General features: G+C 41.4%; 1 protein-coding gene across 16 annotated transcripts in view; it reads right to left on the bottom strand.

Annotated features, from left to right (window-relative positions):
* The window catches only part of Huwe1 (HECT, UBA and WWE domain containing E3 ubiquitin protein ligase 1), a 172,728-nt gene that overhangs the window by 116,852 nt on the left and 30,997 nt on the right, over window positions 1-24,879 (bottom strand). For all 16 annotated transcript variants that reach the window (XM_070040419.1, XM_070040423.1, XM_070040420.1 and 13 more), the window contains 5 exons: window positions 17,010-17,078; window positions 12,764-12,862; window positions 10,949-11,155; window positions 9,237-9,389; window positions 1,897-1,959 (listed from right to left, as the gene is read on the bottom strand). In XM_070040419.1, the coding sequence (XP_069896520.1) occupies window positions 1,897-1,959; window positions 9,237-9,389; window positions 10,949-11,155; window positions 12,764-12,862; window positions 17,010-17,054 (567 nt within the window). In that variant the 5' untranslated portion in view covers window positions 17,055-17,078. The remainder of the gene's footprint in view (window positions 1-1,896; window positions 1,960-9,236; window positions 9,390-10,948; window positions 11,156-12,763; window positions 12,863-17,009; window positions 17,079-24,879) is intronic.

Genomic DNA, 24,879 nt, shown 5'->3' with positions numbered 1-24,879 from the left:
GCTTGAACTCTGGGCCTGGGCACTGTCCTTGAGCTGTTCAGCTCAAGGATAGCACACTACCACTTTGAGCCACAGTGCCACTTCCAGTTTTCTGGTAGCTAATAAGAGATAAGAGTTTCATGGACTTCCCTGCACAGGCTCGCTTTGAACCTAAATCAGATGTCAGCCTCCTGAGTAGCTATGATTACAGGTGTGAGCCACTGGTGCTGGCACATCTTATGATATTCTTTGAACAGGTTCAGCAAGCTAAATAAATTGGATGCTGACAGTTTATCTTATATTTTAAGGGGAGGTAAAGGAAGTACTAAGCAGTGAACTCAAGGACTCATACTTGCTAAGCAAGTACTCTAACACTTGGGTTACAAACCCCTCTCTAGAAAAGCAACATGAAAAACAATATTAGGAACATGTCCATTAAAAGGTTTCTGAAAGAAACCACTTTTTCAGTTGAAAACACATCTACACATTAATTTCATTTAAACCAGATGTTTTCCAAAATTCCATGATATCCCAAATCTCAATAAATTGAGAGGAGTAGAACTAAGAACAGAAAGCCATGAAGCAGCATTGTTCAGTATATCACAGTGTTTTGCTCACAGAGCACAGAATAATCCTAACATGAATAAGGAGGTTCAGAATTAAACTACCAAATTTTAAAATAAAAAAAAAAAATGCAGGGGCCAGGAAGGGGGCTCAATGGTAGAGTGCTTGCCTTGCACGCATGAAGCCCTGGGTTCGATTCCTCAGTACCACATAAGCAAAAGGAAAAAAGCCGGAAGTGGTGCTGTGGCTCAAGTGGTAGAGCACTAGCCATGAGCTGGAGAGCTGAGGGACAGCGCCCAGGCCCAGAGTTCAGGCTCCACGACGGACCCCCACAAAAAAGAAAAAAAATGCATTTTGGAATCAGGATATTCTAGGCCAGGTGCTGGTGGCTCACACCTGTCATCCTAGCTACTCAGGAGGCTGAGATCTGAGGATCCAGTTCAAAGCCATCCCAGGCAGGACAGTGCATAAGATTCTTATCTCCAATAAACCACCCAGAAAACCGGAAGTGGCACTGTGGCTCAAGTGGTAGAACGCTAGCCTTGAGCTGAAGAGGAGCTCAGGGACAGCGCCCAAGCCCAGAGTTTAAGTCCCATGACTGATAAAAAAGAAAAAAAAAAGAATTAGAATATTCTAAGAACATTCATCTCTTAAATTAGCAATATCCATTTACAAAATTCTAAATGGAAAAGGTTTATCAGCTAAGGTGGAAATATTTCTGTAATTTTTTACCAAAACTATTGCTGGAGAATAAAAGGGTCAGACTGCTTGGATAAATTTCATCCCATCCATTTTTACCAAAAATGACAAACAGACGAGGCAAATTGGCTCACAATTGTTATCAAAGACTGAACTCTATCTTTTGGATATACAGAAATACAATAAAGGGCTGGGAAGGTGGCTCAGTGGTAGAGCCCTTGCCTTGAATGCCTGAGGCCCTGGGTTCGATTCCTCAGCACCACATAAGCAAAAAGAAAAAAGCCGGAAGTGGCGTTGTGGCTCAAGTGGTTGAGCGCTAGCCTTGAGCTGAAGAGCTGAGGGACAGCGCCCAGGCCCAGAGTTCAGGCCCAACGACCGGACCCCCCCCAAAAAAAAAGATTTTGGTGATCTTTCAAATTCCTTCAAAAAAATTCAACATCCTAAAGGAATATGTAAGAACATATGTAATTGTCTTTTGTCTATCGTTACCATACTAAGAACACAGGCATCGCTAGTCTACTTCCTAAGGATTACTATGTCCGAATTGATCTCAGGTTTGTCAAACATTCCTATTGCCAAGTGGTAACTTTATATATAAAATATTCATTGTAAAATAAGCTCTGGCAAAAGGATACATTCAAAAGAATTACTTACCAGCATATGCAAGTCTCTGCAACATTCTGCAAGTCCAAAGCCATTCTCCTTTCCACCCCAACTCTTGCAAAAGGAAAAAGACAATGGGTTAAGACAGTTCTTAGGGTCACTATGTCTTTATGTATATAAAATACAAAGTATGTAAACTTGGCTTGGAGCATATTGCTGGGAAGACAATGTAAAAGTCAAACAAGAGGGGGCAAACAAAAGCAAGAACTTAATAGTCAAACCAAGATGATGTGTCTGAAGGTGAAAGAATTCTTAACTGTAGTCAATTTTGTAGTTCTGGAAGGATGCTCAAAAGAAGAATATAAGAAATGGCTAAGATGAGCCGGGCGCTGGTGGCTCACGCCTGTCTGTAATCCTAGCTACTCAGGAGGCTGAGATCTGAGGATTGCGGTTCAAAGCCAGCCCGGGCAGGAGAGACCGTGAGACTCCTATCTCCAATAAACCACCAGAAAACCGGAAGTGGCGCTGTAGCTCAAGTGGTAGAGCACTCGCCTTGAGCTGAAGAGCTGAGGGACAGTGCCCAGGCCCAGAGTCCAAGCCCCACGGCCGACAAAAAAAAAAAAAAAAAAAAAAAAAAAGAAAAGAAATGGCTAAGACAGGCGCCGGTGGCTCACGCCTGTAATCCTAGCTGCTCAGGAGGCTGAGATGTAAGGATTGCAATTCAAAGCCAGCTAGGCAAGAAGCTCCGTGAGACTCTTTTTTTGGGGGGGGTCCGGTTGTGGGGCCTGAACACTCTGGGTCTTGGCGCTGTCCCTCAGCTCTTCAGCTCAAGGCTAGCGCTCTACCACTTGAGCCACAGCACCACTTCCAACTTTTTTCTTTTTGCTTATGTGGTGCTGAAGAATCGAACCCAAGGCCTCATGCATGCAAGGCAAGCACTCTACCACTGAGCCACCTTCCCAGGTCCCTATGTGAGACTCTTATCTCCAATAAACCACTAGAAAACTGGAAGTGGCGCTGTGGCTCAAGTGGTAGAGCGCTTGCCTTGAGCTGAAGAGCGCGGGGACAGCGCCCAAGCCCAGTGTTCAAACCCCTCAACTGACAAAAAAAAAAGGCTAGCCATTGCACTACAAGGCTTATATTTACTTTTGCTGGCAAGGCAATTAAGACCTATCATGTCTTGGCTAATATTACACCTTGTCACCTTGCTTACCTTGTCACCAGGTAAAATTGAAGTTCTTCTCTTTGACATACACCAAAACTTGGAGAACATAAGGTCCTATATTACTTAATACTATGATAGTATCTTGTTTTGTCATCATTTAATTTTAAAAATTATCTTTAGTTGTACAAAAGGGTTTCAACTCAACATTATTTTAATTTGAAGCCAATGGGCTTAGCAGTTCTTGAGGTAATGGGGAAAACAGTTCAACTGGCTTCCAAATATAAAAATAATGCTCATGTCATTTTGTTTGCCACAAGCATCTTCAAAAGCATTTGAAATAGTATTAATAGGATCATTTTATTTTTCAGTCTGAATACACAACAGTCATCATAGCTACAACTATGTAAATCAAAATATTATTTCCACTCTTTATATTATACTATAGCTAACTCATTTCTAGTGTAATTCAAGCAAAAAAAGCCACTTAAATCCATGCTTCATTCTATTTTCTTACACTAAGTGTAGATATCAATCACCTTGAAACTAGATTATCATCAAGCAGGCCCTAGCATGACATAAAAATCACTATCTTCATTTAAATTGTTTGTTCCCCCAGAGAAAAGCTGCTATTGTATCACTACCTCAAGTGCTGGAATACCTGTCTTACAAGCCTGACCCTAAGTTCCAACCCAAGTACTGCCAAAAATGGGGGGGAGGGGAGAGAATGATAGCCATGAAATTTCCAAAGTTTGACAAAAAAAAAAATATGATCTACAAATCCTAAAGAAGGGCAACTCTGGGAAGATTCATTATAATCAATTTTTTTTTTTTTGGGGGGGGGGTTGGTCATGGGGATTGAACTCTTGGCTTGGGCGCTGTCCCTGTGCTCTTCAGCTGAAGGGGAGCACTCTACCACTTGAGCCACAGCACCACTTCTGGTTTTCTAGTGATTTATTGGAGATCTCATGAACTTTCCTGCCTGGGCTGGCTTTGAACCGTGATCCTCCTCAGATCTCAGCCTCCTTAGTAGCGAGGATTATAGGCGTGAGCCACTGTCTCATTATAATCAAATTGCCAATGACAAAGAGGAAATCTTGAACAGCAAGAGAAAAATGACTTGTTAGGTACAAGGAATCTTAAATAAAATGCAAAACTGATAGTTGATCCAAAACTATGAAAGACAAAATGCAGTGGTCTGATGTTATACACACAATGCAGTAAGAGAAGACTTAGCAAAGCAACATTGTCACATAACTTTTACTGGAGAAAGAGGAAAACTCTGTGATCAATAAGAATTTTCTACTATTAAAATTCAGTTGGCATTCATTTGAACTAATATATGATAAATAACAGTTATAAATACCAGGGCAAACACTATTTAATAGAGATAAAAGACATGAGAGAAGAATACCTGAAAAGCACTGTATCAACTAGACCTAACATACATATAAAGAACAATACAAGCCAGGTGCCAGTTGCTCAAGCCCATAATCCTAGCTATTCAGGAAGCTGAGATATGAAGATCTCCATTCACCGGCATAGGCAGGAATATTTGTGAGATGCTTATCTTGAACAAATCACAGAAAAAGCTGGAAGTAATGGTGGGGTCAAGTGGAACAGCACTAGCCTTAAGCAAAAAGGAGCTCAAGGACAGTGCTCAGACTGTTCAAGCCCCAAGACTGGAAAAATAAACAAAAAACAATCCACCCCAGAGCATACATTTTCTTTGTAAAACATATGAAACATTCTCTCCAAGAAAATCTGTAAAATTACAAAACATTTAAAAACCAAATAAAATATTTTTTCTCCAAATACAATATTAAAAAATTCAAAACTTAGACTGAGGTCATGGTTTAAGTATAGTAACAACTGCCTAGCAATTCTAATCTTGGTACTACAAAAAAAAAACAAAAAAACAGAAATCTACCATAGAAAAAAAATCTGGAAAATTCACATATACATGGTAATTAAACAATACTTTCAACAACCTATGAATCAGAGGAAATCACAAAATAAAACAGGCTTTTAGACAATATAAAGAAATGTTGTTTTTTCTTTTTATAGAACTAGAGCTGTAGAACCAATGAAGATGGGAAGATTTAAGACAGGGTGCTATAAAAAAATTGCTGGAAGTAGTTATTGCATTTATAAACTCAGCAATGAGTAAAATGCAGCATCCCTCTGATAATTATGAGGAAACAATGCATAAAGTACAAGGTTCATGGGCTGGGAAGGTGGCTCAATGGTAGAGCGCTTACGTTGCATGAATGAGACCCTGGGTTCGATTCCTCAGTACCATATAAGAAAAAAGAAAAAAGCCGGAGGTGGCACTGTGGCTCAAGTGGTAGAGCACTAGCCTTGAGCTGAAGAGCTGAGGGACAGCACCCAGGCCCAGAGTTCAAGCCCCATGACCAACAAAAAAATAAATAAATAAAATAGAAAGACTAAGAAAACTTTCCAATTGGGATTGGGGGGGAGGGGGGAGGCTGGGAAGGGATGTGAAGGGTAAACAAAGGAGGAGGCTGCAATGCTTGGTAAGAAATGTACGCATTATCCTGCCCATGTAATTGTAACTCCTCTGTACAGTATGTTCACAAATAAAATTAAATTAAATTAAAAAAAAAAAAAGAAAACTTTCCAAAATGGTAATAGAAATATTATTGTGGTCAATTTCTTTTCTATATATTTCTAAACTTTTAAACATACTGAGAACACAATTTTACTAGGAAAAAAAATATTTGCTTTGCCAATAGGACAAATTAATGTAATACGTATAAAATGCTTATGATTGTTGGGAAGGTGGCTCAGCGGTAGAGTGCTTGCCTTGCATGCATGAGGCCCTGGGTTCGATTCCTCAGCACCACATAAGCAAAAAGAAAAAAACCGGAAGTGGCGCTGTGGCTCAAGTGGTAGAGCGCTAGCCTTGAGCTGAAGAGCTGAGGGACAGCACCCAGGCCCAGAGTTCAGGCCCCATGACCGGATCCAAAAAAAAAAAAAAAAAATGCTTATGATTTTAGAGTAATTTGTCACTTAAGAATAATACTATCTGGGGCTGGGAAGGTGGCTCAGTGGTAGAGCACTTGCCTTGCATGCTCAAGGCCCTGGGTTCCATTCCTCAGCACCACATAAGCAAAAAGAAAAAAGCCGGAAGTGGCGCTGTGGCTCAAGTGGTAGAGTGCTAGCCTTAAGCTGAAGAGCTGAGGGACAGCGCCCAGGCCCAGAGTTCAGGCTCCACGACCGGAAAAAAAAAAATTAAAAAAAAAAAAAAAAAAAGAATAATACTATCTGGGTGCTGGTGGCTCACACTTGTAATCCTAGCTACTCAGAAGGCTGAGATATGAGGAATGTGGTTCAAAGCCAGCCCAGAGATGAGCTTTTGGTTTTTCACAATTAAGCATTTTCTGGTTGCTTTAACCTTTTTACTAGTTTTCAGCATTGTGATAATGTTGCCAGCCCAGGCAGGAAAGTCTATGGACTCTTATCTCCAATTACATCACAGAAAAAGCCAAAGTGGCATTGTTACTGAAGGCATAGAGTGCTAGCCTAGAGCAAAAAGGAGCTCAGGGACAGTACCCAGGCCTAGACTTCAAGCCTCAGCATTGGCAAAAAAAAAAAAAAGGAGAGGAGGAGAGGAGACGGCGGCGCCTCTGCCTTGGAGGAGGGAGGGGAGGAGGAGGAGGAGGAGGAGGAGGAGGAGGAGGGGGGGGAGGAGGGAGAGGCCGACCATGAAGAAGATGACACTAGTGTTTTCCTCTTAACATCTTAGGCATCTATACAGTTTACTCAACTGCTCAATGAACTCATTTAAAAGGGAAACAGACAACATCAAGAAAAGGGTTGCACATATATTTCTTAAACAGTACCAACTGGAAGATTCAGATAAAGATTTGGAAGTCAGCACACAGTCTCTAATGAAACATAAGTATGGGAAAATAATGCTCAACTCCAAAACCCTGGGGAAAAATACTATATTTTACTCCTTATTACTGATAAGAGCCTATAGGCTTTGCCCAAACATTGTATTTTACAAAGTCCTTGGTCCAACAAAACAGATGAGAAAGGGAACTGAGATTTGTCTTTTAGTTTTGAAAGAGCAACACACTATCACATTTAAATAATTGCCTGTTTTCAAGAATCCTAAAATAAATAACCTAGCACCTATGGCCCCAATTTCATTAAACAAGCTTTCTACTTAGCTTACCCAAGCAAAAAATATATGCCTCTAATCAGTCCATTTAAAAATACAAGGTCCGAGCTGGGAAGGTGGCTCAGTGGTAGAGCGCTTGCCTTACATGCCTGAGGCCCTGGGTTCAATTCCTCAGCACCACATAAGCAAAAAGAAAAAAGCTGGAAGTGGCGCTGTGGCTCAAGTGGTAGAGCACTAGCCTTGAGCTGAAGAGCTGAGGGACAGCGCCCAGGCCCAGAGTTCAGGCCCCATGACCAGACTCAAAAAAATAAAAATAAAAATAAAAATAAAAATACAAGGTCCAGTATCATTTAAAACAAATTGACTATTACTTCTTGTCTCCTATGAGCTATGAGCAGATATATTATTCACGAAGCCACAGGCATAGATTGCAGACATGTCAATTTTTGTCTTGATCAGTTCTGTTTTAAAATTTCTCTGACAGCCCGACTATGTATTCCGAAAGGAAAAAAATAATTTAAAAATTAATTTTTAGTTCTTGATGTAGTTTCTCAGGCCTGTGATGCCAGCTATACAGATGAGATCTGGACAGTCATGGTTCCAGGCCAAATCTGGCAGAAAAAAAAAATTTCAGGACATCACTTCTCAAACAATAAAATGCTGCATGAGGTATTTCACAACTGTCATCCCAGTTACGTGTAATTAAAGATAAATGGATCAAAGTCTAGGCCAGCTGAACCATAAACATGAAACACTATTTGTAAACTAATGAAAGCAATGAAAGGCTGGGGCATGGATCTAGTGGTAAAGCACCTGTGACAAACTCAGGGCCTTGATCCCTTTAGTTCCAAAACAACCAAAAACAATCAAACAAAAACCCAACCTTCAATATGAACATGATGGGAACTACCTATAATCTCAGCTAATCAAGAAGTAGAGATCAGGGCTGGGAAGGTGACTCAGTGGTAGAGTGCTTGCCTTGCATGCATGAGGCCCCTGGGTTCCATTCCTAAGCACCACATAAGCAGAAAAAGCTGCAAGTGGTGCTGTGGCTCAAGTGGTAGAGTGCTAGCCTTGAGCTGAAGAGCTGAGGCACAGCGACTAGGCCCAGAGTTCAGACCCACTACCAGCCAAAAAAAAAAAAAAAAAAAGAAGTGGAGATCAAAAGGTTCTTGGTTTGAGGACAGCCTAGGAAAAATACACAAGATCTTAGCAAAAAAAAAAAAAAAAAAAATGAATGGGGAAATGCCTCAAGTGGTAGAGTGCCTACTTGGCAAGTATAAAGTCCTAAATTCAAACCTTAGTAATACCACTTAGTACCACTATATCCTGGCCCCCTAACATCTTGTACTTCTCAAACAAAAGTATGCTCTTTTTTTTTTGGGGGGGGGGTCTGGTCGTGGGGCCTGAACTCTGGGCCTGGGCGCTGTCCCTCAGCTCTTCAGCTCAAGGCTAGTGCTCTACCACTTGAGCCACAGCACCACTTCTGGCTTTTTTCTTTTTGCTTATGTGGTGCTGAGGAATCGAACCCAGGGCCTCGGGCATGCAAGGCAAGCGCTCTACCACTGAGCCACCTTCCCAGCCCCCAAAAGTATGTTCTATCAATAATCTCTAGGAATACTACATAGTACACAGATGAATTTTTTTCAATGAGTACCTTAGCTTTTTGTTTATTTGGTTTTGTTTTCCCAGACTCAGGCTTGATTCAAGGCCTTCAGCTGGCTCAGCTGACCTGCTTCCTCAAGATTGTCTTTCTACAACTCAAGGAATGCCTCCAGCCCAGCCTTTTGCTGGTTAACTTGAGTGAAGAATCTCATATTTTTCTGCCTATGCTGAACTTTTGACTTCAACTACAAACAAATTACAGTAGAGTTTGGTGAATTTAGCTAAAGTTACCAGATATAATTACTCAAGGTGATATAATATATAATTACTAAAGACAATAAAGGTCACCTGAAGGGTTCTAATTCACTTTGGCATCCAAGAAATACATGTTGAAAGGACCCATATGACCGAATCATATGCTCTTCTGGGCAAGAACAACAGAGAAGATCACAAGAGTCTTCACTCAAGACTTACCTCTGCCAAATGTTGTAGACGTGTTAGAAGTGGGGTTCTCTTGTCAGATCCAAGACGTGTGATATAGTTGGATCTTTTGCTAAATACATATAGAAGGTTAAGGACTGCCAGCACCACTTGCATATCAGAAGAAGCCAATAAAGTCGTCAAATGCTATATAGGGACAAAGAAGGACAAAGTTCAGGTTCGGCACTTGGCTCTGAGAATGTAAAATGCCAGTATAATATTGTATTTGTTAATATAATACAAAATAATTTAAGGCCAGGCACTGGTGGCTCACACCTGTAATCCCAGCTACTCAGGAGGCTGAGATCTGAGGATTGCAGTTCAAAGCCAGCCCAAGCAGGAAAGTGTATGTGAGTCTATCTCCAATAAACCACCAGAAAACCAGAAATGGTGGTGGCTAAAGTGGTAGAGCGCCACCAAATTCCCTCTAAAGACTAGCTGCCGTTTTACCATCTAAAAACTTCATTTATTGCTTCAAATAATCAATTACAATTGACATCTACCTTCCTTTTAGGGAACCACTTTTGAGGAAGCATGCTTTCATAAAAATAAGGGAAGGAGGACTGGGAAGTTGGCTCAGTGGTAGAGTGCTTGCCTTGCATGCCTGAGGCCCTGGGTTCGATTCCTCAGCACCACATAAGAAAAAAGAAAAAAGCCAGAAGTGGCGCTGTGGCTCAAGTGGTAGAGTGCTAGCTTTGAGCTGAAGAGCTGAGGGACAGCACTCAGGCCCAGAGTTCAGGCCCCATGACTGGACCAAAAAAAATAAAAAAATAAAAAAATAAAAAAAAAAATAAGGGAAGGAAAAACACACCACAGACTGCAAAGTTAAACACAACTCACAGTATCACAGGACTGACCAGAGCGTCTTCATATTAACTGAGATGCTCATATAATACATGAATGAAATTTTTAATTTTTATTTAAAAATTTCTCTCTGTGGGGCTGGGAAGGTGGCTCAGTGGTAAAGCACTTGCCTTGCATGCCTGAGCCCCTGGGTTCGATTCCTTAGCACCACATAAACAAAAAGAAAAAAGCCAGAAGTGGCGCTGTGACTCTAGTGGTAGAGTGCTAGCCTTGAGCTGAAGAGCTGAGGGACAGCGCCCAGGCCCAGAGTTCAGGCCCCATGACCGGACCAAAAAAAAAAAAAAAAATTCTCTCTGTGCTTAGGCAAAAGTGTGAAAGAAATCCAAGGTAGGATTACTGTACATGCAGGGAGTATCAGAACTAATCCTTCCCCAGGTAATGAGGGAGGGCTTTGTATATTTTGTTGAACAAGTGGGAGAATGGAAAACAGAATGAAAAGTTTAAAAAAAAAAAATCAACCAATTCTAATAGGCTATTCTAATAACTTGAAACAAAGACCAACTCCTACAATCTCCTTAGAATACTCCAATATGTGTGTATTGCATTTCTCATTCATTTCTTGAATCTTGAAAAGGTAGAGCAAAAGGGATAGAAAGAAAAGAACTCTTCTGACTTCTCAAAGGAGAGTAGTATCTTTGTATTTTATTTCCTGGTGGTGATGGGAATTTATCAGAGGACCTTGCTAAGTAAGCACTCTACCACTGCATGAATCCCCAGCCTTAAACTATTTTTGATGCTGAAAAGCCCAGAACTCAATAATAAAAAGGAAAGAAATAAGCAGAAAGAAATAGCTTTCTTATGGATATACACAAAACAGACAAACAGGCTTAAATCTCCCCTACCTCTATGGAACTGTACAGGTGCCGGGAAAAGCTGTACTCAATAAGCAAGGCTGTGAAGTTCAACACAGCTAAGAGAAGCATTTTCAGCTGCTCTCTTTCTGGTCTATCACATACAAGCATCCATGACATATTCTCCACTGTTTGTCCAGCATCTGCCAGAATTCCATCGAAGCGGTCCAACAAGTCCACCCAGTGATATAACTCACACTGAAGAGAGAAGATTAAAAAAAAAAAAAGATGATTATAGACATACACTACACCAAATCCATCTCTAGTGAAGATTTGTTATAAGATACTCCTAAGAGTGAGAAGTACACAAATTTACATCCCACCACATGAGAAAGGTCATACATACTCTCAGCTAAGAGTACAAGTTCATTGATACACTATGGTAATATGTTCTAACAGTAGAAAACACTATATACATAAAGTCCTCAGGAGGATTCTAGCTAGATCCTATGTCTAAAATAACAATTAATATCCTCACTTAAACCTGTATTATCTGGAATTCATTTTTAGAGCTGTCTTAAAAATTCTTTTTCCATGGGCTGGGAAGGTGGCTCAGTGGTAGAGCGCTTGCCTTACATGCCTGAGGTCCTGGGTTCGATTCCTTAGCACCATATAAGCTAAAAGGAAAAAAGCCGGAAGTGGCGCTGTGGCTCAAGTGGTAGAGTGCTAGCCTTGAGCTGAAGAGCTAAGGGACAGCGCCCAGGCCCAGAGTTCAGGCCCCAGGACCGGACCCAAAAATATAACTTTTTCCTAGTGTGGTGGTTTCAGCCTGTAATCCTGGCTACATGGGGACAGAGATTGGGGGGGGGGGGTTGGGATTTGAGGAAAGCCTTGGGATATAAAAGTTCAAGAGACTCCATTACACTCAATGGCTCGGCAAGATGGCACTTGTCAGCAATCCCAGCTATAGGGAAATCATGATAGTGGGGTATAATGTTGCCAGCCTATCACACCCAGCAACACAAGAGAGCACAAGGAGGACTGCAATCCAGGGGGATGGGCATAAAAAGAGATTACACATCAAAGGGGGCTGGCGATGTGACCCAGGTGATTCCATGGTAACAGTACCTACCTAGCAAGCATAGGGTCGGGTCTTGTTATCAATCCCCAGAACCACCAAAGTGAAAAATAAATTTTAACAAAAAGTCAGGGGCTGACTTAGTGGTAGTGTGCTTGCCTAGCTTGCATGAAGCCCTGGGTTGAATTCCTTAGTGCCACAAAAACAGAAACACTGTTAAGTGCCACTGTGGCTCAAGTGGTAGCCTTGAGCAAAAAAGCTCTAGGACAGTGCCCAGACCCAGCGTTCATGCCCTAGGACTGGCAAAAAAAAAAAAAAAAAGTCAGAGACTATCACAAACATTTAACATCACTTGGGCAAGCATTCCTCATACCCAACTACAGAATTTTCTTAATAATCAGGCACTAGTCTCCAGGTGCTGGTGGCTCCCTCCTCTAATCCTATTCAGGAGGCTAACATCTGATGATCATGGTTTAAAGCCAGCCCAGGCAGGAAAGTGTGAGATTCTTATCTACAGTTAAATCATAGAAAAAGCTGGAAATAGTACTATGGTTCAAGTGGTAGAGTGCTAGATTTGAGCAAAAGGAGCCCAGGGTTCAAGCCTCAGAACTGGCAAATTATTATTAATAATAATAATAATAACAACAACAATAATAGTCTTGAACTGTGTTAGACATTAAAAGCTTCTTATTAAATAACTGCTGAATCAACCTACTTCATTGTGGTTACTCTTGTAATACTAGAAAGAGCATACGGCTGTTACATTTTCTAAACATGGATTCACATACCTTTCCAATATTCCATGTCTTGATTTGCTGTAGTTCCAAGAGGAGTTGCTCATCATTACAAACTTTGAGTTTGTCTATTAAGGCTCTGCAGTCTGCAGGCTGAGGGGGAAAAAAAGTAAGTATTCAACAAAAAGGGGTCTGGAATGAAGGAGACAAAGAATAGAAAAAGTAACCCTTAAGCTCACAAAGTAATTTAACATTGCTTATATAAAACCAGAGATCTAGCCGGGCACCAGTGGCTCATACCTATAATCCTAGCTACTCAGGAGGCTAAGATCTGAGGATCACAGTTCAAAGCAAGCCAGGGCAGGAAAGTCCCTGAGACTGTTATCTCCAATTAACTATGAGAAAACTTGAAGTGGCGCTGTGTTAGCATTGAGATGAAGAGCTTGGGGACAGTGCTCAGGCCCAGAGTTGAAGCCCCATGACCAACCAAAAAAATAAAAATAAAAAAATAATAAAACTAGAGATCGCCGGGCACTGGTGGCTCACGCCTGTAATCCTAGCTACTCAGGAGGCTGAGATCTGAGGATTGCGGTTCAAAGCCAGCCCGGGCAGGAGAGACCGTGAGACTCCTATCTCCAATAAACCACCAGAAAACCGGAAGTGGCGCTGTAGCTCAAGTGGTAGAGCGCTCGCCTTGAGCTGAAGAGCTGAGAGACAGTGCCCAGGCCCAGAGTTCAAGCCCCACGGCCGACAAAAAAAAAAAAAAAAACTAGAGATCTACTACATGATCACTTAGGATTTAAGCAGAAATTTCATTAGAAAGTAAGCATCTTTATTCCCAAACAATTACTTTTAAAAATTGGGTAAACCTGTAAATGTGGACAGACTATATAGAGGGGTCTAAATCATAGAAATAAAGAATAAAACTAAACATCAGTCTAAATAAAATTAAGCAATCTGGTTCATGATCTGAAAGATAAGAAAATGGCTGATAAAAATATATTCAGAGAACAAAAATAGTGAATTCATCCAGGCGCCAGTGACTCACGCTTGAAATCCTAGCTACTCAGGAGGCTAAGATCTGATGATCATTGTTCAAAGCCAGCCCAGACAGGAAAGTCCGTGAGATTCTGATCTCCAATAGACTCTGATCTCCAATAAACTACTAGAAAACTGGAAGTGGTGCTGTAGCTCAAATGGTAGAGTGTTAGCCTTGAGCTGAAGAGCTCAGGGACAGAGCCCAGACCCAGAGTTTAAGCCTCATGAACAATAACAACAAAAAATATGAATTCATGGTAGAAGAAAAGCATAAATGTTGGTTGTATTTTTTCCAATGTTAAAACCTATAACTTTAACAGGGTAAAGACTTGAACTTTCTAAAACTCAGATTCTGTTCTTATTTGGAGCTGTCATTTCTTTACATTCATGTTCTCTGTATTGATGAATTGGTAGTTTGTCAGGTAATAAGTGTGGGTTGAGACTTTCTAGCACATGTTGCCCAAATGGAAGGGGAAATGGGATAGTTGTTAGAAGAAATGATTGCACATATTCTTTTAACTCTCTGAAGGCAGTAGGATGTACTGGTAACAGACTTCGATTTGGAAATAAGCATAATTTGGTTCTACTTCTGGTTTTTATGTTAATTAATCTTTTTGACAATAAGCAAATTTTTTTACAAGGAAAACATACCTCTACTAGCTACCTAGAAGATGAAGTTCAAGTACATATATGGAGTACTAACTGTGTACAAAATCAGCCTAAATATTAAGACAGCATACTACTGCAAACCCCATGGGCTTTGGAATTAGGTTGTCATTAACTTCCTTATTTGAATCTCTTTTGAAAATGAACTAATCTCACAATAGCACTGTGAATCGGAAGAAATTTATTTTTTGGCATCTAAAACAAAAGAAAAGAGTATTAACAGGGACTTTAAAAACAGAGGGCTGACTGAAGAAAAGCAAAGGAATGGGTGACATTGTCCAAGAAGAATGGTATTCAAGGGGTTGGAAGGGTGGATTGATCAATTGAGCAAAATAGTCACAAATAGGAACTCATACACTGTTTCCTACTATGGGACAGGATAAAACTTACCTTTCAAGAGTGGGAACATGGCTTAGTGGTAGAGTGCTTGCCCAGAATGCATGAAGCCCTGGGTTCAATTCCTCATTACCACATAAACAGAAAAAGCCAGAAGTGACGCTGTGGCTGAAGTGGTAGTATGCTACCCTTGAGCAAAAGGAGCTCAGAGACAGAGCCCAAGTCCAGAGCTCAAGCCCCAGGTATGGCAAAAATAAATAAATAATGTAAAAAGAGCAGTTACCCTAATAGTACCTTTACTGTCTTGGTTCCCTTCTACAAAATGTAAATTAAGTATCATTGTCCTCATAGTAGTTGTGAAGGAAAGTATTTGAGTTTTCTCATTGCATAGGAACTACCAAACTTTATATGAATTTATTACAATAAACATCAAATCTAGGGTAGAAAATTCCTTGCAATGCTACCCAAATAAAAAGTGATCATGAAAAACATTTATTAAAATAATATGTAGGGCTGGGAAGGTGGCTCAGTGGTAGAGCGCTTGCCTTGCATGCATGCATGCATGCATGAGTCCCTGGGTTCGATTCCTCAGCACCACATAAGCAAAAAGAAAAAAGCCGGAAGTGGCGCTGTGGCTCAAGTAGTAGAGCGCTAGCCTTGAGCTGAAGAGTTGAGGGACAGCGCCCAGGCCCCGAGTTCAAGCCCCACAACCGGATCCCCAAAAAGAAAGGGTAACCCCCTCCGTACATGACCTTAATGATAACAGTAAGAAAATTTTAAATTAGCTAGATGCCAGTAGCTCATGCCTGATTGTGGCTTGAAGCCATCTTGGGCAGGAAAGTCCATGAGACTCATATGCAATTAACCAACAGAGGGCTGGGAAGGTGGCTCAGTGGTAGAGCGCTTGCCTTGCATGCATGAGGCCCTGGGTTCAATTCCTCAGCACCACATAAGCAAAAAGAAAAAAGCCGGAAGTGGCGCTATGGCTCAAGTGGTAGAGCGCTAGCCTTGAGCTGAAGAGCTGAGGGACAGTGCCCAGGCCCAGAGTTCAGGCCCCACAACTAGACCAAAAAAACCACACAATTAACCAAAAGACTATAGGAAGTGGAGCTGTGGCTTAAAGTGGTAGAGTGGTAGCCCTGAGTGCAAAAGCTCAGGGATAGCGCCCAACCTGAGTTCCAAGCTTCATGACTGACCAAAAATAAATTACTACATTTCTGTTATATATAGTATTTTATTTGTCAAATAAGCATATTCATGCCTGTAATCCTAGATACTCAGGAGACTAAGATCTAAGGATTACAGTGCCAGCCCTAGCAGAAAATCCATGAGACTCATCTCCTATCAACCTGGAAGTATAGGTATGGCTCAAGGGGAAGAGTACTAGCCTTGAGGAGAAAAGTCTAAGCAAGAACATGAGGCCCTAAGTTCAAGTCACAGTACCAACATAAAAGAAAAAAAGAAAAAATACTGAGAAAGATACAACAGCTAGTTGATTGTCCCATGTATATCACTCTTCATTTCAATGCATAAAAATAGCAGGCCGAGGGCTGGGAAGGTGGCTCAGTGTTAGAGCGCTTGCCTTGCATGCTCAAGGCCCTGGGTTCGATTCCTCAGCACCACATAAGAAAAAAGTAAAAAGCCGGAAGTGGCGCTGTAGCTCAAGTGGTAGAGCGCTAGCCTTGAGCTGAAGAGCTGAGGGACAGCGCCCAGGCCCAGAATTCAGGCCCCACAACCAGACCCCCCCCCCCAAAAAAAAAGCAGGCCGATCCATTTTAGGTACCTATAACTACAAAGTATACTCATTTCCCATTTTGCCAATTTTTTTTGTTGGTGGTGATGAGGCTTGAACTCAGGGCCTGGGCTCTGTCCCTGAACTCTTACGCTCAAGGCTAGCCAGCTAAAAACTTTGAGCCACAGCTCCACTTCCAGTTTTTGAATGGTTAATTGGAGTCTCATGTGGACTGTGATCCTTAGATTTCAGACTCCTAAGTAGCTTATAGGCGTAAGCCACCAGCACCTAGCTTTCCCATTCAATTTTAATCAAGGAATTTCAAAAGAAAATTTGCCTGCTTCTTGTCATGCAAGGACTCATACAAACACCAAGCAATTCACACAGCCCCACAAGATGTTGTTTCACTGTACTTTATCTACACAAGAAATAATGTATTTAGAGGGCAGTATGAATAAACTGACCACAAACATTTTTTTTTACTTGCAAAGAAGAAAACATAAGTAAAGCAAACTTTTGCATACTCACAGCCTCGGTAGGTGTCTTTTTCAGTTTAGTCCTATCTACTTTCATGTTTTCGATTTTCTGCTTTATAATCTGAAAAGATAACACCAAGAGAAGTGAGAAGGTAAAACTTGCAACCTTGAGCTCTGCATGCCTAGACATAACAACATGAAAAATATCTAAAGTAAAATCACTGAAGTTATTTTATGGTGCCATTCCAAATCAGAGGCAGAAAGACAGAGGTGGTTAAAAAACATCAATCCAGATGAAAGTGGTCCACATCCCTGTTACATAAGCATAAAACCAAGTAATAGTCAAAATGAAAATGTTTCTTCTACAAGGACACAAAATCCTTAATTGAAAACAAAAGTGTACACATCAGGATGGAAAAAATTCACAATGACCTCATGATTTTCCTAGACATCTCAACAATTCCACATCTAGGAATCTATCCAAAGAATGTAATTAGGATATACACAGAATCTAAGGGGCTAGGAATGTGGCTTAGTAGTACAGTGCCTGCCTAAATGCAGGAAGCCGTGGGTTCAATTCCTAGGTAACACATAAACAGAAAAAACTGGAAGTTGTGCTGTGGCTCAAGTGGTAGTGCTAGCCTTGAGCAAAAGAAGCTCAGGGGCAATGTCCAGGCCCTGAGTTCAAGCCCCAGGACTGGCCAAAAATAAAGAGAAAAGAAAGAAAAACAAAAAGCAATTGGGCACTTGGTGGCTCACAGCTGTAAACCTTGCTACTGAACTAAGGTACACAGATCAAAAATAGCCTAGCAGGATAGTCTATGAGACTGTTATTTCCAATTAAAACAACCAAAAAGTTAGAGGTGGACCTGTGGCTCTAGTGGTAGAGTGCCAGTTTTGAGCAGAGTAGCAAAAGCTAAGGAACCGTGAGTCCCCATGCCCTGAGTTCAACCCCCAGAACTGACAAATTTAAAAAATAAAGTTTATGTTGGGTGCTGGTGATCTTAGCTACTCAGGAGGCTGAGATCTGAAGATTGTGGTTCAAAGCCAATAAACCACCAGAAAACCCTAAGTGGTGCTGTGGCTCAAGGGGTAGTGAGCTAGCCTTGAGCTGAAGAGCTGAGTTCAAGCCCCAGGACCGACAAAAATAAAGTTGGAAAAACCTAGCCATTCATATGCAAATAAAACCCTATACCAGGGGGTGGGGGAGGATGGGACAGGATACAAAGGGAAACAAAGGAGGAGGCTACAATGCTTGATAAGAAATGTACTCATTATCTTGCCCATGTAATTGTAACCCCTCCATACAGTATTTTCACAATAAAAAAGAAACCCTAGACCAACATTATAGGCTTCACAAAAAAAAGAAAAGAAACTAAGACCTTTTCCTCTTAGTTTAAATAAACTCCAAGATAACTGGACTTCTGAAACACCTTTCTGTTGGCCTGATATCTACATTAGCAATAATGTTTTTACAACCCTCTGATTCAACAAAGTAAATAAAAGTCTATTTTATCACTGTTAAAAAAAAAAAAAAAAGACAGGGGCTGGGAAGGTGGCTCAGTGGTAGAGTGCTTGCCTTGCATGCATGAGGCCCTGGGTTCGATTCCTCAGCACCACATAAGCAGAAAAAGCCGGAAGTGGGGCTGAGGCTCAAGTGGTAGAGGGCTAGTCTACAGCTGAAGAGTTCAGGAATAGCGCCCAGGCCGAGTTCAGGCCTCACAACCGACCAAAAAAAAATAAAAAAAATTAAAAAATAAAAAAAAATAAAAATAATTTAAAAAAAAAGAAAAGAAAAGAAAAAGGATCATAGACCTAAATGGAAAATGGTAGCAGGGCTCCTGTAATCCTAGCTACTCAAGAGGCTGAGATCTGAGGATCGCAGTTCAAAGCCAGCCCCTGGGCAGGAAAGTATGTGAGACTCTTATGTCCAATAAACCACAAGAAAACCATAAGTGGTGTTGTGGCTCAAGTGGTAGAGCTCTACCCTTGAGCTGAAGAGCAGAAGACAGTGCCCAGGCCCAGAGTTCAAGGCCCACGACTGATGAAATGGGGAAGAATTACTTCTAGAAAACAATGGAGTAGAAATCTAGATGATACAGGATATGGAGATGGCTTTTTAGATATAACCAAATGTGTTATCACTAAAATTAAAAAGCTTCTGCTCTAGAAAACACCCTCAAAGCCAGGCACAGGCAGCTCATGCCTGTAATCCCAGCTACTCAGGAGGCTGAGATCTGAGGATCACAGTTCAAAGCCAGCCCGGGCAGGAAAGTCCATGAGACTCTTATCTCCAATAAACCACTAGAGAAAGAAAGAAAGAAAGAAAGAAAGAAAGAAAGAAAGAAAGAAAGAAAGAAAGAAAGAAAGAAAGAAAGAAAGAAAGAAAGAAAGAAAGAAAGAAAGAAAGAAAGAAAGAAAGAAAGAAAGAAAGAAAGAAAGAAAGAAAGAAAGGAAAGAAAGAAAGAAAGAAAGAAAGAAAGAGAAAAAGAGAGAGAGGGAGGGAGGGAGAGAGGGAGACAGACAGACAGACAGACAGACAGACAGACAGACAGACAGACAGATGTGGGGAGGGAAAGAGAGAGGAAGGAAGGAAGGAAGGAAGGAAGGAAGGAAGGAAGGAAGGAAGGAAGGACAGAAAGAGCCTCCAAAGAATAGGCAAGAGAAAAACAAAGGAGGGGGTTAACAATGCTCAACAAGAAATGTACTCATTACCTTACTCATGCCCCCTGTAAAGCATCTTTACAATAAAATAAAATTTAAAAAAAATAGACAAAACCAACACTGGCACTAGCCACTCAGGAGCCTAAGGTCTGAGGATTGTGGTTTGAAGCCAGCAGGACAAGGACGTCTCATAATCATCAAAAAAGGTAGAAGTGAGCCAGGTACCTGTAATCCTAGCTTCTCAGGAGGCTAAGATTTGAGAATCGCAGAGCAAAGCCAGCCTGGGCAGGAAAGTCCATGACACTCTGATCTCCAATAAACCACAGAAAACCAGAAGTGGTACTGTGGTTCAAATGGTAGAGTGCTAGCCTTGAGCTGAAAAGCTGAGGGACAGTGCCCAGGCCCAGAGTTGAAGCCCCATGAGGGACAAAAAAAAAAAAAAAAAAAAAAAAAAAAAGAGGTAGAAGTGAAGCTGTGGCTCAAGTGGTTAAGCACTAGCCTTGAGCAAAACAGCTCAGGGACAGCACACAGGTTCTGTTAAAGGCACAGTGTGCACCCGTGCATGCGCACGCACATGCACACACACACATGCGCACATGTACACACATGCACACACATGTGTGCACGCACATACACACACACACATGAAACAACAATAACCTTATTACAAGCCAATAAGAAAAGTGATGGGTCTTAAGAGATATTCTATAAAAGAAAACACACAAAAATTAGCTTATGAAAAGACGTTCCAGATCACCATCTTCGGGAGAATGTGACTTAAATCAACAATGAGATATCACTATATACCTAGAGTGATCAAACTTAGAACTGACATCAAATCCTGGCAAAGATGTGGAAAAACAAAGTAACTCTTGGGCTGGGAATATGACCTAGTTGTGGAGTGCTTGCCTAGCATGCATGAAGCCCTGGGTTTGATTCCTCAGTACCACATAAACAGAAAAGGCCGGAAGTGTTGGTGTGGCTCAAATAGTAGAGTGCTAGCTTTGAGCAAAAGAAGCTCAGGGGCAGTGTCCAGCCCTGAGTTCAAGTCCTAGGACTGGCAAAACAAACAAAAGGAACTCATATTCACTACTGTTGATAATGCAAAATGGTACAACTACTTGGAAGGTGCTCTTTCCCAAAACTAAACACATACCATGACTCAGTAATCATGTTTTTTATATTTATCTGAAAGAGTCGGAAATTTTTATTCATGTAAGCATCTAAGAACAACTTTATAGAAACTTTATAATTGCCAACACTTAGAGGCAACCAAATGGTCTTCTGTAAGCAAACACTTGATGCTGGGACTGTAGTACATTCACACAAAGGAGTATTATTCAGAACTAAAGAAGGAGATATTACTAAGTGAACGAAGCTAATTTTTTAAAAGGGTACTATATGATTCAAGTATATGATATTCTGAAAAAAATTATGGGGACAGCAAAAGGCTAGTGGCTGCTAGGGATTAGTGGGGATAAGTAGGGTTCAACATGGAGAGTCAGGAAACTTTAAGAGCATTGAAATTATTCTACACAAGCCGGGCGCTGGTGGCTCACGCCTGTAATCCTAGCTACTCAGGAGGCTGAGATCTGAGGATCACGGTTCAAAGCCAGCCCGGGCAGGAGAGACCGGAGCCAGCCCGGGCAGGAGAGACCGTGAGACTCCTATCTCCAATAAACAACCAGAAAACCGGAAGTGGCGCTGTAGCTCAAGTGGTAGAGCACTCGCCTTGAGCTGAAGAGCTGAGGGACAGTACCCAGGCCCAGAGTTCAAGCCCCACAGCCGACAAAAAAAAAAAAGAAAGAAATTATTCTACACCCTATAATAGTGGATACATATTTTTACAGATGTATCCATATCCAAAACTGTCATCAATGGTAATCAAACTGGTTTTGGGGAGGTAATGTGTCAATGTAGGATATTCAGTTGCAACAAATGTATCATTCTGGTAAGGGAATGCTGATAATGGGGAAGCTCACAGGTGGGAGGGCAAGTGTACGTGTTTGTGTTTGTGTGTATGTGTGCAACAGGCATATTGAAAATTTCTATGCTTTTTATTTAATTTATTTAATTTTTATTTAATATTTATTTAATATTTAAAATTATTCTAAAATATAGTCTAGTTTTAAAAACTCAAGTGTTCCAAAAGTACTGAGTAATGTATATTCTCAAATAAGCAAACCACGACCATTGTATCGTGTTATAGTTGTTTTAGAAATAAACAGGTTTCTGGTAAATCTTCAGACAAATAAGCAGCTAGCTTCAATAAATATAAGCAAACTGTACTATTTGAGTGTCTGGAACTGCAAAAGAATTGGCTAATGCAGAAAAAAAGTAATTTTTCTACTGGTATCAGTAGTATTTATTTTTGTTCTGGAGTCATTAAGCGCACATTGAAATGACAGGCACAAAGCAATTAAAGGGAGGCATAGAACTTAACTATTTTATAAGGATAAAACTGCTCAGTTTGGGGTTGGAAAGGTTGCCCCTCGCATGCAGGAGGCTCTGGGTTCCAATCCTCAGTACCATATAAAAAGGAAAGACCGGGGGCTGGGATGTAGCTCAGTGGCAAAGCACTTGCCTAGCAAGTGCAATGTCCTGGGTTCGATCCCCAGTAACAAAAAACAAAACAAAACAAAACAAAACACAAAAAGGAAAGACCGGAAGTGGCACTGTGGCTCAAGTCATAAAGCACTGAGTTAGCCTTGAGTTGAAGAGCTCAGAGACTACGCCCAGGCCTAGAGTTCAAGCCCCACGACCGGCAAATACATAAATGTAAGAATAAAAGCTGAAGAGGACTCATGGCCAAAAAACAAAGATAGTCAAGCTGGCAAGGACTAAATAAATATACAATTGTCAAAAGCATTTCAATATATAACCAGCAACATAAAGCATTAGAGAAAATATACATATCTGGGTTGTAGGTGTGGCTCATATGGTAAAGAAAGCATACATAGAATAACAGACTTGGGAAACCTTAAAACGAACAAAATTTGACTCAAGAAGGTATCAAAGTTCTAACTATAACAGTGAAATAGATACCTGCAGTGGCAAAGTCTGCAAACTCAGCTTTCTGAGAGGCTGAAGCAGAACAATATCATTTCGGAACAGAAGTTTATAGCAATCATATAAGAACATTCTACCTGGGGCTGGGAAGGTGGCTCAGTGGTAGAGTGCTTGCCTTGCATGCATGAGGCCCTGGGTTCGATTCCTCAGCACCACATAAGCAAAAAGAAAAAAAAACATAAGTGGCGCTATGGCTCAAGTGGTAGAGCGCTAGCCTTGAGCTGAAGAGCTGAGGGACAGAGCCCAGGCCCAGAGTTCAGGCCCCATGACTGGACCCAAAAAAAAAGAACATTCTACCTAGCCAGGCTCCAGTAGCTCATGCCCATTATCCTAACTTCACAGGAGGGTGAAATAAGGACTGAGATTTGGAGCCAACATAAGCAAACAAAACCAAGAGACACATCTCCAATTAGCCAACAAAAATCAGTAAGTGAACATGTGGCTCACCTGAGTGAAAAAAAATTTGAGGTGCAGAATTCAAGCCACACAAGCGTGTGTCTGGGGCTTGAACTTAGGGTTTGGGTGTTGTCCCTGAGCTTTTGTGCTTAAGGCTAGTGTTCTACCACTTAAGCCACAACTCCATGTCCCAGTTTTTGGTGGTTAATTGCAGGTAAAAAGGTTCACAAACTTTCCTGCCTAAACTGTTTGGAATCTCCATCTGATTAGCTAGGATTATAGGCGTAAGCCACTGGAACCCAGCTAAAAGAATATTCTTTAGGCTCCATTTTGTTCCTATTCACAGAGAGAAAACAAAGGCTCAATAGAAAAAAACAATACCTTGTATCCTTAGTAAATGTTGGTACCCAATACAATAAGTGTTTACAGATGAAAATACACACTGGTGACAAGATTTCTGTATACTACTAGACCTTACTGTTCAAAAATTATTCCGAGGGGGCTGGGAAGGTGGCTCAGTGGTAGAGCGCTTGCCTTGCATGCATGAGGCCCTGGGTTCCATTCCTCAGCACCACATAACCAAAAAGAAAAAAGCCAGAAGTGGCGCTGTGGCTCAAGTGGTAAAGCCCTAGCCTTGAGCTGAAGAGCTGGGACAGAGCCCAGGCCCAGAGTTCAGGCCCCACAAATGGACCCCCCAAAAAAAATTATTCCGAGGAACTGGCGCTGTGGCTAGAAGTGGTAGACTGCTAGCCTTGAGCGAAAGAGCTCAGGGACAGTGTTCAGGCCCTGAGTTCAAGCTCTATGACCAAAAGGGGAAAAAATATTCAAAAAAGGAAGCAGAGGGCTGGGAATGTGGCTCAGTGGTAGAGTGCCTGCCTAGCATGCATGAAGTCCTGGGTTTGATTCCTCAGTATCACATATACAAAAAAGGCCAAAAGTGGTGCTGTGGCTCAAGTGGGAGAGCACTAGCCTTGAACACAGAGAGGCTCAGGGACAGAGCATAAGACCCAGGATTCGCAAAAAAGAAAAAAAAAAGCAGAGACATAGAGTAAGATGCTACAATATTGCCATTCTCGTTGATGTAGGGAATAGTAACAAGGGGATGATTTCTATGTAACACTTAGAGATGTAAAGCAAGTAAAAACATGATTCATGGGCTGGGAAGGTGGCTCAGTGGTAGAGCACTTGCCTTGCATGCTCGAGGCCCTGGGTTCGATTCCTCAGCACAACATAAGCAAAAAGAAAAAAGCCAGAAGTGGCGCTGTGACTCAAGTGGTAGAGCACTAGCCTTGAGGTGAACAGCTGAGGGACAGCGCCCAGAGTTCAGGCCCCACGACTGGACCCAAAAAAAAAAAAAAGATTCATTAAAAAAAAAAAAAAAAAAAAAACACCTTGGGCTGGGAAGGTGGCTCAGTGGTAGAGCGCTTGCCTTGCATGCCTGAGGCCCTGGGTTCAATTCCTCAGCACCACATAAGCAAAAAGAAAAAAAGCCAGAAGTGGTGCTGTGGCTCAAGTGGTAGAGCGCTAGCCTTCAGCTGAAGAGCTGAGGGACAGCACCCAGGCCCAGAGTTCAGGCCCCAACGACCGGACCCAAAAAAAAAAAAAAAAAAAAAAAAGCTAACAAGGTCTCAAACTTATTAGCATAAAGTTTTGAGAAGTATTCCCTGGACCTTTTCCTAGCAAATATCGACATGCCAAAACTAAACCAAGATGCGTTAAACCATCTTAACAGGCCCATATCAATCATTCAAATAGAAACAGCAATAAGAGAACCCCCCATCTAAGAAAAGTCC

Source organism: Dipodomys merriami, unplaced genomic scaffold (assembly GCF_024711535.1).
Source record: "Dipodomys merriami isolate MVZ:Mamm:240054 unplaced genomic scaffold, mDipMer1.0.p SCAF_3, whole genome shotgun sequence".
Lineage (NCBI taxonomy): Eukaryota > Metazoa > Chordata > Mammalia > Rodentia > Heteromyidae > Dipodomys > Dipodomys merriami.
This window is presented reverse-complemented; position numbering and strand designations above follow the sequence as displayed.